At 35.8% G+C, this 17,112-nt stretch overlaps 1 protein-coding gene across 12 annotated transcripts in view; it reads right to left on the bottom strand.

Annotated features, from left to right (window-relative positions):
• Positions 1-17,112, bottom strand: part of HDAC9 (histone deacetylase 9) — a 547,926-nt gene that overhangs the window by 74,822 nt on the left and 455,992 nt on the right. For 6 of the 12 annotated variants that reach the window (XM_049714591.1, XM_049714594.1, XM_033440719.2 and 3 more), the window contains 3 exons: positions 15,288-15,438; positions 14,155-14,281; positions 11,758-11,879 (listed from right to left, as the gene is read on the bottom strand). In XM_049714591.1, the coding sequence (XP_049570548.1) occupies positions 11,758-11,879; positions 14,155-14,281; positions 15,288-15,438 (400 nt within the window). The remainder of the gene's footprint in view (positions 1-11,757; positions 11,880-14,154; positions 14,282-15,287; positions 15,439-17,112) is intronic. The other 6 variants (XM_049714592.1, XM_049714596.1, XM_049714593.1 and 3 more) reach the window with 3 other exon arrangements.

The raw sequence follows: 17,112 nt of genomic DNA, 5'->3' as shown, positions 1-17,112 counted from the left end.
CTCAAAAGCTAAATTAAACTAATTGTCAATCAACATGCCTCTCACTATGAGAACTGTGAGCTCCTTAATGGCAAAAATCCTTTGTTACTCAGATTAATTTCTTTAATACCCACCAACAGGCCCAGCACAAAGTGTGGTTTGTCAGATAAGGAATGAAGATGTGACAAACACTCTCTTCAAGGACATTTTTACCATCCAATTGGGAAGAACAAGATAAAAACAAGAGGATGAAATATGATACATAATAATTGACATATGATTGCCAGCTTTTATAGCAAAAATTACAAAAGTGAATACAGATAAGGAAACTGTCAGAATGAAAGTTTTATGAAAAATGACTTTTGAATTTATCTTGTATATGGATATGTAGTAAAGAATGGAGGGATCAGTATAAACATTAAAATAAATATAAGCTCAAAAGCAAACACTTTTATAAAAGAAGAAATTGGTAGACAGAAATAGAGACAACTCTGGGCAAATTAAGGTCACCTGATGAAAAATCTAGCATGCAAGGGTAAAACTGTTATTATGTGCTACCTTAAATACTAAGAAGGTTTTTGAGCAAACAGATAATCGTTTCCAGCAGATTTCTCTACCATAAAGGACACTTGCATTTCAAAGTAGCTCACCAGGGGGCTGAAAATTTAAAGAAAATATAACCACCAATATTTTATCATTTATTTTTTCATCTTTTAATTTATTTCGTTAGATGTATCTAGAGATATAAGTGCATATATTTGCATAGAATATTTTCCCAGTTTCAAATTATATAACTGTGAATATTACAAATTAGGAGTCATTTTTCAATCATTCTCATGATTATACAACAGATGGCTAAATGCTTTTGAAGTCTTAATTATTATTTTTTGCCAATTTCTCATTCCAATCTTATCTAAAATGTCCTGCCTGTTTCTAATTGACCATTTTATGGGGAGTGAAAAATATGTCATTAGACTTTGTTACAGTTAATTATAATGAATTTGAGATACAATTCTGCAAAAGCATCATCATTTATTTCTTATTTATATGTTCTTCAAATCATTAACGTTTTCTTATCTTACTCTTCATGAAACATGGTGATATAGTTCTTTTTTAGACTTATACACAATATTAGGAATCATTTGGTCCAAATCTGTCATTTAACCGAGAAATCTGAGATCCAAAATCATGAAGTAATATGTTCAAGGTCATATATTAGTGACAAAAGACTACAACTCTAGACTCCTTTTGCCATTCCAATTATTTTACAATTATACTATGTGGCTACTACTAATAATTCCTACTACTAATGCCACATCATTCTTCTCAGTAACTCACACTGGCAATATGTACAGAGACTCTGCTATGTCAGACACTGTGCTGAGCAGGTTCATGAAGTATCTTTATTGCTTATGATAATCCAGCAAGCCAAATATTTTCCATTCTTGACACTTTAAAAATTGAGGCTCAGAGAAGTCCTGTAACTTGCCCACAGTCATAAAGCTCTAACTGGTAGCACCATGCTGGAATTCTCAACCAGATCTAACTCCAAACCATGCGATTATTTTCCAAGCTTTGTTTTTCTAGGCTCTGTTAACTTTTTCACACTAGTTTCCACGTAAGCAAATAATTTTAGTTAGATGTTCAAAGGTCTCACAAGGTTGATTATCAAACAATTCTCAACTGACACTTGCTCTTAGCTCTAACTAGTCACCATACATACCACATATACAATCTGCGAGACCAGCTTCTCTTTTATCGAACTATGAAACTTAAACAATTTGTCCCTTGTTTCTAACATAACCATACATCTAACTCTTGAATCAAAAATTCTTAGGAACATTAATTTCTATTATGCTTTAAAGTGAAAAATCACGTTATAAATTTGTATTCTTTTTCTATCACAAGGATTCTTACTACTCTACACCATTTAATTCTACTACAGTAATTTATCAATTGTAACAGGCACAATTACCTTGTGTACCACTAAGGAAAAAATGCAAAAGTAAAAAACAGTGCTAGTTAAACTATAAAATATTATCCCTTAGATCCACTCAGATATGTTTGTTTAAAAAATGAGCAAGTAAGTCAAATCATTCTGTTGTACACCTTAAACTAATACAGTGCTGTATGTGAGGTATATTTTAATAAAACTGGAGAAAAGTGTGTATCAATGAAATCATGGTAGTTGAAAATGGCTAACTTTTCATAATCTAAATAATTAAACCTATCAAAAAGCCTTCTTTTAAAAAGTAATTTTTCTATGTAAAAAATTAAATCTTATTTTAAAAAGGAGTTGATTTTTCTAGATTTTGGAGGGCCAAAAAGTGGTTACCTCATCAAACCTCTAGTGTTTGATATGAAGAGAAAAGTAAGGAAAATACAGGGAAAAAAGTCCTTATAATTCCCAAATCTTGCTTACACAGTAGTTTATACTCTGTTCCAACCCAATATTTCATCAAACTTATTCTCAAAGTAGCAAAAATCAATGCAGTGTTTGATTCCTATTACGGAGAAGAGAAAGAGGACATATAGACAAGGGCACAGAATAAAATACCATAGACTGAATCATTAGGCAAAGACTTTAACACAAAGTATTGCCTTCCTTCCAAAATGTGATTTGAAATTATTTTAGTCTATCCTCTCTCTGTCATAGTATTTTTAGCACATGCATTTGTTAGTCATGATCACACTGAGCAGAAGGAGAGTCAATCGTTGATGACTTATAATCTTATAAAAATCGATTATAATTAATTGGTAAGAATTATATTGCTTAAATATGAATCTGTCACTTCAAAAAGTTGTAAAGTTGTGTTTTAAAATTTTTTCAAAGTATTTTACCGGTTTAAAAGTCAATGGCTGACTTTTGGTATCAATTCCAACACGTAAAAAGCTTGGAAATCTTCACTGACATCCTCACCACAAGAAGAAAGCTGAGCAAATTAAAAACCAAAGCGATTTTCTTAGATTCATCAGAGAATTGAGGTCTCAGAGCAAACCGCCACTCCAAAATCTGGAGAGACAGAAAAGTACTGAAAATCACAGCTGAGATCAACTTACTGAGAACAGAAGCCACTGGAGCCAGTAACTGGTAGGAACACTTAGATGTTAATTTTTTTTTTTTTTTGAGGTATGCGGGCCTCTCACTGCTGTGGCCTCTCCCGCTGCGGAGCACAGGCTCCGGACGTGCAGGCTCAGCGGCCATGGCTCATGGGCCCAGCCGCTCCGCGGCACGTGGGGTCTTCCCGGACCGGGGCACGAACCCACGTCCCCTGCATCAGCAGGCGGCGGACTCTCAACCACTGCGCCACCAGGGAAGCCCCTAGATGTTAATTTTGATGAGTTGCTGGAGCCTGAGTGTGGACTAGCTTGAGAGTTAAAAATTCCAGGGGCCCAATCTCAGGGGGGGACTGTACACATTCATAGGTTTGACTTACAAGAACCCAACCAGGTTCTCTCAGTGAAGATCAGTGAAGAATCCCCTCCTGTATAAGTGATGGTAGGGAGTAGAGGTGTAGGAGGAGAGAAAAGCAGTCATTCTGAAATACACCAGGAGAAAAGTACAATTTTCAAATATACCTAGAGCATTCTACATAACAAAACCTGCCTTCCAAAGGAAAATATCTTACCAGAACTTTATTTGACCTGGAGGGTACGGCAATTAGCCAACCGCAGCCTCTTCTACCTTTCCTATCTCACTTATTAAGGGAAATATTGAAAAAAAGAAGCTAAGAAACAGCTCTGGAGGTCACAGACCACAAACTCAGGTTCCACTAAAAAAAACCTGAGATTTAATTATAAGATTGTAGAACACTGTCCCTCCCCAATGTCTTACCACCATTTTAACAGGGTTCCAGTATAATAAGAGTGGATTGCAAATGCGAGAGCTGCAAGACACTGCTTATGAAGGAGTTCTTAGGGAAACCCCAAAACAGGGGGAATAAAAACAAACAAACAAAAAGTAACCAAGCAAACTAGAGGGAACTAAAGCCTCTGGCACCTACATCTATGCAAATGTTAAACACAGCCCAGTTCCAGTTACATTAACATAAAATCTCACACCACAAGCTTAACCCATCAATCTCTGTTTTCTAATATACCATGTCCAGCTTTCAACAAAAAGTTGGAAAGCATGCTAAAAAGCAAGAGAAAACAGTCTGAAGACACAAAGTAAGCGTCAGCCTAGATTCAGTTATGACAAAGATTTCAGAATTGTCAGACAGAGAACTTAAAATAACTATGAGTAAAATGTTAAGGGCTCTAATGGAAAAAGCTGACAACATGCAAGAACACATGAGTAACTGTAAGCAGAGAGGTGGAAACACTAAGAAAGTACCAAAAGGAAATGCCTGAAATCAAAAGCACAGAATGAAGAATGTCTTTGATGGGCTCATTAATAGACTGGACAAGACTGAGGAAAGAACCAGTGACCTTGAAAACCTGTCAACAGAAACTCCTGAAGCTGAAGGGCAAAGAATAAAAGAATGACAAAAAGAACAAAATGCTCCCCAATCTGGGACAGTTACAAAAGATGTTAACACTTGCATAATGGGAAACTCAGAATAACAAGGAAGAATGAAGCAGAAGACTATTTGAACAATGGCTGGAATCCACAGATACAGGAATCTCAGGGAACATGAAACAGCATAAATAACAAAACTGGACACCTGGGCACATCATATTCAAACAGCAGAAAACCAAAGACAAAGAATATCTTAAAAGAAACCAGAAGATATGAGAAAGCATCTTGCCTATAGAGTAACAATGATACAAACTGAAGCAAATTTCTTGTCAGAAACCATGCAAACAAGAAGCCAGTGAAGTGTTTAAAGTGTTGCAAGAAATAACCCCAGCAACGTACAATTCTGTATTCAGTGCAATTATCTGTTAAACATGAAGGAGAAATAAAAACTCTCAGACAAACAAAAACTAAGGAAATTTGTTGCCAGTAGACCTGCCTTGCAAGTAATATTAAAAAAAGTTCTTTAGCAAGAAAAAAAAAGGATATAAATCAGAAACTCAGAGCTGTATAAAGGAAGAAATAAATGAAGGTAAAATGAAATGTTTTATTTTTCTGATTTTTAATTGACTAATTGACTATTCAAAATAAGAATATCACTATGGGAAAGTGAAGTTAATGACAGCAAAATTATAAAAGATGGAAGAGAGGAATTGGGAATACTCTGTTATAAAGTACCTATACCCATTAAGCAGTATAGTGTGATTTGAAAGTGGTTATAGATTTGCTACAAACGTGCACTTCAAACTCTAAGGAAACCACCACAGAAATTTTTTTAAAGAGGTACAGGGCTTCCCTGGTGGCGCAGTGGTTGAGAGTCCGCCTGCCGATGCAGGGGACGTGGGTTCGTGCCCTGGTCCGGGAAGATCCCACACGCTGCGGAGCGGCTGGGGCCCGTGAGCCATGGTCGCTGAGCCTGCGCGTCCGGAGCCTGTGCTCCGCAACGGGAGAGGCCACAACAGTGAGAGGCCCGCGTACCACAAAAAAACAAACAAAAATAAACTGGTATGCTAAGACAGTAGAGAACATGGAATCATACAATGTTCAGTTAAAACCAGAGAAGGCAGAAAAAGAAGGGAAGATTAAAAAAAAAAAAAGAGTAAGTACAATGATGAGAAAACAGTTACAAACATGGTAGACATTGATCTAACTATATCCATTACCACTTTAAATGTGACTGGTCTAATACACTAATTAAAAGAAACTGTCAAAGTGGGTTAAGAAAAAAAAGATACAACTGTATGTTGTCTATGAGAAAACCATTTAAAATATAAAGACACAGATTAAAAGTAAAGGGATGAAGAAAGATATACCATGCTAACACTGGGAAATTACAAATTAAAACCATTATGAGAAACCATTATATACCTACTAGAATGGTTAAAATCCAGAACACTAAACTGAAAATACCAAGTGCTGGTGAGAATGTGGAGCAACAGGAACTCTGACCCACTGCTGGTGGGTACGCAAAATAGTACAGCCACTTTGGAAGACAGCTGGGCAGTGTCTTACAAAACTGAACACAGTCTCACCATAAAATCCAGCTATTGCACTCCTAGGCTTTTACTTAATTGAGCTGAAAACCGACATCCACACAAAAACCTACATGTGAATGTTTAGGGCCACTTTATTCATAATTGTCAAAACGTGGAAGGAACCAAGATACCTTTCAATAGGTAAACGGTTAAACAAGCTGTGGCCTGTCCCATATAATGCAGTATTATTCAGTGCTGAAAAGATCTTTCAAGCCACAGAAAGACATGGAGGGATCTTAAATGCATAGTGCCAAGTGAAAGAAGCTAGTCTGAAAAGGCTACATACTGTGTGATTCCAAATATATGACATTCTGCAGAAGGCAAAACCAGAGAGACAGTAAAAATATCAGTGGTTACCAGGGGTTGATGGAAGGAGGGATGAACAGAGGGAGCACAGAGGATTTTTAGGGCAAGGAAACTATTCTGCATTATATTGTAATGGTGGGTACATGGTATGACATATACATTTGTCAAAATCAATAGAACTTTACAACACAAAGAGTAAACCTTAATGTAAATTATGGGTTACATTCATAATAATGTATTGATAGTCATACATTAATTGTACCAAATGTCCCACACTAATGCAAGATGTTAACAAGAGCAGAGACTACAGGAGAGAGGGAAGAGTAATATGGGAACCGTCTATACTATGGGTCAATTTTTCAGTAAATCTAAAACTGTTCTAAAAATTAAAGTCTATTGATTTTAAAATGAAGTCAATGGCAGAAATTAAAACTCTGTTTGGCTCTAGTGAGGACGGAGCATTAAGAAGAGCTCCTCCTATGGTGAAGGAAGGAAACAAATCTGCCGCTACTTTTTGACACCATACTATGCTCCCAAATGCCAGCAAATATGCAAAATTAACAAAGCCCTTTATTCCCATCTTGAGATTAGCATTGGAAGCAGCAGATAGCTTAAAGTGAAAATGTTTATCACTTGCTCCTCAGTTTTCTCATTTTATCAATAAGATGGCAGAATACAAGTCCTTGAAAAGACTTTCCACAACAATAAGCAATTTAGTTTTCACTGATGAAAATAAATGAAACTCAATTCCTTATCAACTAGAAACGCAAAGTAAAGATTTACTAAGCCCTTCCTAAGTCCTAGGTATGATCCTAAGTGCATGACATGCATTACTTAACTGAATCCTCAAAATAACTGTATGAACCAAGTACAAAAATTATTCCCATTTTACAGATGAGAGAATCACAACCTAAAGAGGTTAAGTAAATCTCCCAAGATTGATGATCCAGATTTCAAGCTGGTAGGTAGATTCAAAGCCTGTGTTACTGTGCCACATTGCTTCCCAATTCTGGGAAAACTAGTGTAAGACTTATCACAAAGATTACATTTCAATAATTTTAAGCAAGAAGAGCCACTACAATGGAACTAGGATCGAGTACTAAGATATATAAAAATACTCCGGTTTTGGTCAATCTGGAATAAGATTCTGAGTGAATATTTTTATAAACGTTAGTGCTATCTGTGCAAAAATGTGTGTGCATGTCCATGTGTACACATGCATGTGTGATTGTGTATTATGAGAAAGACACAGAGCTAGAGAGAGAGAGAGACAGACAGAGAGAGAGAGCAAGAGAGCAAGAGAGAATTTAAAACATTGTTTAAAAACCTCCTTGTACTAATTCTGGATTATAATAACTTGAACAGGTCACCAAGGTATCAGAACATAACTTCTAACTGCTATACTGAGGGAGATGTATAAAGTTATATATCTCATCTCTGCTTTCCTTCCAATTACTCAGTGTGGAAAATGACATTGGCCTCCTAAAACCTTAACTTATGTTTGGACCCCTTCCATCTTTGAGTCCTATTCTAGTGCTGCTGACCATTAAAATGAATATTTCAGTGGGGCGGGAACAGTCCTATTAGCCCAAGCCAAGCTGTAGCTTTACATGGCTTGTGCTCTTTAAGAGGTGAATCTAGCCAGCCAGCTCACTTTGTTCAGAAGTATTAAGTGGAAAGATTGTAACACTCAAAGAAAGGCAAAGTTCACTGGGTAAGACCCCAATAATACAATGGAGCATAAAACCTCTAGAATGTTTTACCATAATATTTTATGAAACATATGCACACACTCTTTGTAACAGAATCCAATTCAAATGGTTTTGGAGGTCAGTTCAAAGTCACCACATACACAGCATCTTTGTGAGAAATATGTACTATTTCAAAAGTACCCGGACCCAGAAGCTTCCTTTCCCTATTTTATAGTTCATTATCAGTCCCGCAGAGCATTATATTAGAGAAAAAAAAAATCACCTACTACAGCATGATATAATTTGCAGCCAAAACCTAAAGTTCAGTAAAATAATCCAAATTTCAGAATCAACAAATTCTTGTGTTATGGAACAAAAGCAATCACTGAGGGTAATTCTAAAAGGAAGTGCTACTTTAAGTTATGGGCAATAAATATAAAAATTTCAAAAATTATTTTATTCTTAACTTCAGAACCAATTATGAAAGCCTTTGACGGTCATTCATTGTTACGAAAGGAGCAAAAGATTCTCAACTCTTACATTTAAAAGAAAAGTGAATTCGGAATGGGCCTGATTAGAGCTAACTATTCATATTATTCTGAGGTTTCCAAAAAGCCCAAATGCTATGAACAACTATGATTCTCCTTAGGGGAAGGAAGTAAAGGTCCACTTTGCATGACAAAGGTCAGATTTCTGCAGGCAAATGAGACTTCTATGGTTGACTGTTCCTAGGCTGTCACTGTCTGAGTCCTAAGAGGTCAAGAGAGGTTCCAAATTCTGCTCACTGCTTAGGGAACACCCCTGGGGCCACTTTAATCATTTTAAGGTCATTAGAACTTTTCTTACTTTGGTTCCAGCTTTACTCCCGTAAATCTTGCTAATGCATATTGGCAATTCGGTACTGACATAGGTTAAAAAGAAATTGAAAGTATTTAGTATTATATGCAGATCAAAAGATAGAATCCACTTAAAAACTTCTTTTAAATCTAAGATTGAATTCAATGAAATTCAAGTAGACCTCAGAGAGTGATAATCAGGGCCCAATAGAAAAGCTACACTCTATTACGGCTGTACTGGTATTTGTACTATATGATCAATGCCACTGCTCTAGATTTCATTTAATATGATAAAGCTTTACTTGAAAATTATCTTATACAGTTTCCCTAATCATCAAATAAGTTTAACTGTGATAATATTTTATTGTTTACTTTTTTGTAACAACTATTGAGCCACTAAAATACAACAAATGCTGAAGTAAAAATTATTTGACTATATTTCAATGCTCTTCTATTTAGTGCAAACATACACCTAAACTTTCTCAAAGTGCACTGGAAATACACCAAATGGATTATATTTATAAAAGTTGGAAGAGTTTCGCCTATTTGTAATTAATGAGGGGTATCTCTAAGTATTTAGATGTGTAGAAAACATCTGTATTTAATTATATCATACTTTTCTTAGACAATAGGAATTGAATTAAGGAATATTTTGAAACCCCTATAGAGATATAAAAGTATTAATGGCTGTTCAAGAACTTTTTTGGTACAATGCTTGAAAATGTTTGGTTTTACAGATCAGCAGCCTGACACTTCATAAATATCAGATATTCGATATAAAGGGAAGAAACAACGTAATGGGCAAATACAGAAAATACACCACTAGAAAAGACAAGGGCTGTACCTTTTCACTATTATTACATATCACATAAAGAGATACAGAAGATGAGTTTCATATTAGTACAGATTTGAATTAAATTTTGTAAGGTATATAATAAGCAGGATTTCTCTTGGAATTGTGTTGTGGACTGAGAAATTCTACAAGAATAAATTAACAGCTTGCTATTCATTCTTCAGAGGAAAAATCCTAAGCCGTTCTCAGGGAAACAGTGGGACACAAAAGTATGGGCTTTTAGTACTTGTCCTAAGTATTGAAAAAGATCAAATTTGCTTTCTGGATGCTTACTGGTTCCAAATGCCACTACTTTTCAAACCCAGTGTCACTTCTGCAGTCAGTTTTCAATCTCCCAGTGGTAAGAATATATTCAAAGGCTATGTGCACAGCAGGGTAGAAGTCTTTCTCCCTAAATGTAACTATATCACTCATCAGTAACCTCCTGCCATAAGGGGACTTGTGTTTTCTTTCCTTTTAGTGACTCCTTAGGCTCTTGAATGCCAGTCACTGCCCTAAGACCTGGGGCAATATTCACATAATCTCTGTCAATAGTTCCTACACATGCCATTGGTGCAACTAAATGTCAAGGCTGCAGATCAAAGTCCCCACATTCTAAAATCCATGTCCTTTATGGATCAATTTTCATAAACTATATGCCATGTTTTAGAAATATGTGGAGGCTCACTCTTTGCTTTGTTCCTTTTATCCCAGAGAAGTTTATTTACATGAAAGGCAATCTGATTTGTAGATAAGAGTGTGAAATTCTCATGCAATACATAAAACTCACTCTTTCCTTTGCACAGCCTTCCATTGAAGTATTTTACTATATCTGATATCTTATAGTAGAAATGTGAACATCTTTCGGCTATTAAAATAAAGGCACAAATTGCTTTACAATACTTGGCCATCCTTCCTCAGTGCCTGGTACAATACGGGCTAGATGACAGAATAAATTCTTACTCATGATTGATTTTATTTTTAAATCTTCATTATGCTAGAAGTAAATTATAAGACAGAAAATAGCTTCAGCATGTGTTTTTACAATCTATATCCATTTTAATTATTCAAAATTCCTTGGGAAAATGAATATAATTATTGGAAATAATTTTCACTCTGTAGATTTTATATACAAATTAAACAGATCTATAGTTCTTCAAGTAGATCTCAGTAAAATACAATGGACCAAACTCTCTGCTCTGAATATCTCTTCACATCAATTGTGGTTATAAATTTTTTTTAAATTTACAACTTCCTCTAAAGAACTATATTTAGAAAATCTCAAAATATTTAGAACATAATGTATACAACTGCTATTTACGCTTCTACCTAGCTAAAATTTAAACATATTTATTATAGAGGTAAGAGCATGTAACACATTAAATATGCACATACCAGAGGGCTAAAAAGGAATATGGGAAAACAAACACAGACTGTAAAGCTATAGAGCTGTTTACTAAATTCCAAATTTATTACAGATTCATTGTCCCAGTTCCCCTAAGCAAATTTTAATACAATTACATGAGATTATTAGCTACAAAGCTTCACCATGAGTTCTCCTATAATCTGTGAGACACTAGGCAAGTCACTTACTCAGGAGCTAGCCTTGGCCTTATCTGTTTTAGTAAACAATTAAAATTTAAGGTTTTTAAAAGTGGGAGGAAAAGATTATTTCCATTTTTGTAGTAAATGGCTGAGGCTCAACAGAAAATCAGAGAAATTAGAGAGGTCCTCATTAACGGAGAAGATTTAAATTTTCTGAGAAATCAAATTTCTATTTTCTTTAATTCTTCTCTTTATTGCTAATAAGAAAATAATTTGTCTAAAACCCAAATGTGACTAACCTTTAAATTAAAAAAGCTACTTTGATAATATACTGAATGAACTGATACAGAAATAGGAGTGTGTGTGCGCGCGTCTGCTTATGCTGAGGGCAGAGGTGGAGAGAGCCTGACAGCTATGATTCAAATCCTTTGACGCTCCCCTAGAGGTATGGCAAAATAAAGCTGCAGGAAGGTCATGGAAGAGCAAGTGGAGTCTTCTTGTGGAACTGACTTACCAGTTTTTCGAAGAGGGAAGTCGTCCTTTGCATCTTGTGCTCCTGGTAATGTGTATTTGTAGGATGGAGACGTTCCACTCAAGGGTGGAGAGCTTTGATCCAGTGACGTGTGGTGGGCAGCCCTACAAAAGAAAAAGAGGGTTCACCATTTCCCCTTGAGTTTTTACTGCACATTGGTCAGCAATAATCGGTTGCACATGCTGTAACACGTGTCTCAGCTGTGTTTATGTTCTTTCTTTTTAGTGTGTACAAACCACAGCCTCATGTAACCAAGTTCAATTTAGCAGTATGTTACGGAATGATGCAGGATGCCCAAGAATGCCCACTGTGTGTTTGGTCACACAGTCACATAGAAAAGTTTGCTTCACTAAAGGTGAGAATTTACCCAGAGCCTGAGATTTGACATCTGAGATTATTGTGTATGTTTTCTTAAGAGCCATATTAGTGGAAAAGTCATCATCCGAATCCTTTTTAGTCAACAATGTAGAACAACCAAGGTAAAAGTAAACATACAGAAGGACTTCATTTAAAAAAAACTGCTAGGTAGTACATGAGAGTACATGAGGGTGCCTTTCTACTGGAGAGACAGTACTGTGAGAATAGCCTCAGGTCTCCAAACTTCTATAGCAGTTTCAAGGTAAAGACTGGAGACAAATCCTTCTTCAATATGAACCTGACCTTTTAAAATCTTTTGTCTGTCCTGCATTAATACAGTAAAAGAGATGCAGTTGTGCTACTGGAGAATAGCTTAGGACTGAACATAGATTACCCAGTGGATATAAACATCTATAATCATTATATATGGAGAAAATATAGATAGGGTGTAGTATCACCACCATGATGATTCTACCAATATTATTTATTTGAATCAACATTCTCAAGAATTACCTGGTGTAAGGATATTTTATCTAGCCATAACTGGCAAAAAGTATTAAGTTCAGATTTCATAAATTAATGACTTATGGTTGTCCAGGAGTTGGACCCTACTGAAGTTCAGTTCAGTACAAAAAAAAGGATTCCTAAGTAACATTTGAGAGCCATGTCGAATATACCCAAGGGAACAGCTAAAGAATTTTCAGCTGACAAGTTGTTTGCATGTAGTTGTTTCTACTTAACAACAACAACAAAAAAGGTATTATCTTTTCTCAAAACAGGTTTTAACTTAGAAGGAACATGAGTTAGTTATAAATTATGTATGTAATTTTAGGTAATAAGACAGAATTTCTTTTTCAATACTTTTTGATGTTGAATGAACACGTGAAAATTTTCTTCAGGGATTGGTTTCTCAAGTCAATTGACATGCATGGTATAAATTATGTAAACCATTAAAAAATATTTATATAGCATTCTAGAATCTGCCTCATCTTTTTTTCTGGATGCAGAGAAGGGAAGATACTTATAATATAGAATTATAAGAACAATAACTCTTTTAATAGAACTCCTGGCATGCTTGAAATGTCAGTGTAACAGAGTATCAAATAATCAAGTTTTTACTCCCTTATCCTTATGATGTGATTAAAAAATATGTAAGTGTAAAATCCTAAACATATTTCTTAAATATGAGAGAGATGAAACTATGATCTATTAGTCTATTATCCAAATATGCTTTGCCTATCAGTTCTTCCCCTGATTTTTTAAAAATATCACCTCCTTCATACTTTACAGAAGGAAGAATTGTGTGTTGCACAGTATCTCTTTACTAGACTTGGAGAAAGATGGTTGCATAAAAAACTGTAATACCGCAGTATGTTATGTTGTCAGCTTGTGTGTTAAAAGCCAATCTACTCTCATTTTACAGGGTGGGAAGAAATGAGATGAGGTGGGCACGGGTAAACTAGTCACTGAAGACTTAGATATATCAGTTACTTTTCTTTCTTTCTTTCTTTCTTTCTTAATTAAGTCAAAAATCTTCTGGACTTTTAAAAATAATTCAGATCTCCACCTTATTTCAAGCCAAGTAAAATAAAATCTCAACCAGCCAAATCTTCAGAAATTATTGTAAAGATATCAGATGCACCATCTGAGAATAGAAAAATGCAAAATATGAATTAATTTCTATGCCCCGCCCTACATTTGTCAGTTATTCATTTGGCAAAGAACATGTATAATACTTTCTAGCCCTCAAGATGATACTTGCTAACATTTATTTAAGAGCTGGTCTCTGTTACATACTTTACCACATTGTTTCACAGACCTTCCCAGAAACCCTAGAGGGCAGGTACTATTATCGTCCTCTTTTTATAGAATAAAAACCTGAGCCTTGGAGAATTTGAGGAGCTTGCCCACAGCCTTATAGCTGAGAACTTGGCAGCCCAGGGATTTGTGCCCAGGTTGGCTGAATTGAGAACCTGTGATCTTTACCCCTGGGAATGAAAAAAAGCCAAACACTGAACATACGTGTACCAGAGCTTGGGATGGCGGCTCACGGAATGATTTTTTCCATTAGTTGGAGTGTCTTTTGTTGCTGATTTACTCAACAGGAATTCTTGAAGCTTCTGCTTTACTTCTGTACTTGCCACTGCCCCTGAAACACACACATACAGAAACAGATGGTGATTTGCAGTTCTGTCCTCTCAAGCCTCTGGAATATTTAGCAAAAATTAAGAAGTAACCCCACTCGTCACAGCATATGAAGTTTTCCTATTAAAAGAAGAAACCAGAGTCTAAACAGCCTTTAGAAAATGACATAGTAATATTTTGTAACTACTGCTTCAACTGCCAATTTTCAAAAGACCTTCGATGATTTCTTTAATTGCTTTTGCAGAAAGGGGATTCCCAGAATTAATACTAATTTTTTCCTAAGCTTTAAAAAATACTGCTGAGGAACAGAACACTGCTTTTTAAAAGTCAAGAATCTTGGGGGACCATATAAGTGATTAAGCAAATTAAAATGAGCTCTTCTGAATTGCTAGTTTGAAAAACTTTTTTAAAAAGCACTTTTGCGCATTAAACAAATAAATATTGCTGACAATTCCAGTTTAAGTCATCACATTTTAAACCTTGCTACGACCTGATTTTGAACTGACCTCATACAGGGGAATTATTTGGATCTGTCTCCCTCTTGTGGATAGTTGCTTTTTTAAAAAAAAAAAACAAAAAAAATTCTACCTTAGATCTTCTCAAAGTTTGGGTACTTGAAAACTAAATGAGACAAGGCTTGACTTATTAAAGAGCAACTATTACTTGAGCAGGAGGAAGGTATGGTGGAGTAATGTGGAAGTGAGTTTATTATTAAACACAATGGCATAGCTACATTGCCTTAGTATAACATTATTTTTAAGGTTCAAAACAACAGAAATTAGCATCTTTGCCAAACAATGCTATGTTTACTTCTGGAGATGCTTGTAGACTGAATGCAGAGAGCTGATATGTGAATGTCAAAGCCTTACATTTGGGTCCATAATGTATTCTTTTACTTAAACACAGACAATTTTGACAAGTTTAATTCCACTCTTTATCAGGCTCCTTTCTGAATGACCATCAGCTAAAGATGAGGGAAGAGATCCGTCTTTTACCCTGGTGCCTCTTACTTTCTCGTCCTCTATCTTTGCCTCTGAGAGGAGGAAGCTGCTGTTCTCTGCGATGCCTCTCTACTTCCTGTTCTTGCCTCTGCTGCTCCAGTTTCTGCTCCTTTTCTAGCAGTTCTTGTTGCTGTTTTATGGCTAGAAGTTCCTGTTGCAACTTGCGAGAAGAGAAAGACATGAGAGTGTGCAATTTCTTTAGACTTCATAGTCATCAATGACCAAAATCGAAATGTTATGAGCTTTTGGAAATTATTTGTATTTACTTTACATTTTACCCATTTTTTGGTATATTATTGAAATCTAAAGACAAGCAACTAATGCCATAAATGGTCTTAAGGTCATTAACAAGAAAGTTTTTAGGTAGTTTCAACACCTATGCCGTCCTATCACAATATTACCAAATTCACTCAGATCTTCAGTTCCTTGAGTAACTTTCCTTTGTGCATCTGAAATACATGATACAGGCAAAGAAAGGCAGGAACTTCCCAGAAGTCTGTTTTACCAATTCCCTTGCAACATAAACAAATGAAATCTTCACTTCTTATCCTGAGAAACTGTGTGAACATAATCAAACTGAATAGAATAGTGAGATATGAGTTAATTTGGGGGAAATCTACCTGAAATAAAATGAAGGCTAAAAATTTCAAAATCTTCCAAGAAGGTTTTCAAAAGATGAATGCAATCTGTATATCCATAACAAGATCTTCTCTCAAAATAGCAAAGTCTAATTAGTTCACTCAGAGCACAAAACCCTTCAGATTAGAGACTGGTCAAGAAGAAATCACTTCCATCAGACTACACTTTGATGCACTGTTGTTTGGCTGTCTGAATCCCTTGAGTTCACTTCCAAATAAGGTACATCATGAATATAAAGCATTATTAATAACCATTTTGAGGGCTTCCCTGGTGGCGCAGTGGTTGAGAATCTGCCTGCCAATGCACGGACACGGCTCTGAGCCCTGGTCTGGGAAGATCCCACATGCCGCGGAGCAACTAGGCCCGTGAGCCACAACTACTGAGCCTGTGCGTCTGGAGCTTGTGCTCCGCAACAAGAGAGGCCGCGACAGTGAGAGGCCCGTGCATCGCGATGAAGAGTGGCCCCCGCTCGCCACAACTAGAGAAAGCCCACGCACAGAAACGAAGACCCAACGCAGCCATAAATAAATAAATAAATAAAATTAAAAAAAAAAACACAAAACCATTTTGAGATGTCAATTTTCTCTCAGACTAAGAAATAGACATGGAATAATCGTAAATGTGCCCACTGAGGAATAACTCAAGACTGAGTTCTACTAGGCTCTGACATTACTAGATACGAGATCTAGACAACACTAAGCCACTCAGAGAACTGGTTCCTCATATATAAGACAGAGGAATAATCTCCACCAGGCATCATGTTCATAAATGCATATGAAATTTAAGTTGTAAGTTTGAACAATACTAATTTTGCTTATTATTACTATTTTAAACTCTAAATACTAACGAAGTTAGTGTAATTTGCTGTTTATATGAGATAGGTGCCTAAAATTCTGAAATTTACACTGTACAGTAACAGAACAAAAATAACAAGTTATATGGAATGGCATCAGAGTCACTGTGGAGCAACAGGAAGCCAACTCTGCATGTCAAGCATGATAGCTTCACTCGTCCCAGAAGGACATGGCTAGAAGCGTTTCTGGTTAATTTTCAAATTACAGTCTTTGACATTTTGGATTTGATCCACCAGTCTCTTAATAAGTGTTTTTAGATACTCCATTCTAACCAAAAATTTCATAATTCTGCTTAAACTTTGCCTTAAATGTTAATTCTATATAGATACTGGGGTTGATCA

This window comes from Orcinus orca, chromosome 9, assembly GCF_937001465.1.
Source record: "Orcinus orca chromosome 9, mOrcOrc1.1, whole genome shotgun sequence".
In the NCBI taxonomy this organism is placed as follows: domain Eukaryota; kingdom Metazoa; phylum Chordata; class Mammalia; order Artiodactyla; family Delphinidae; genus Orcinus; species Orcinus orca.
The sequence above is the reverse complement of the archived record's forward strand: the minus strand, read 5'-3'. Positions and strand labels throughout refer to the sequence as shown.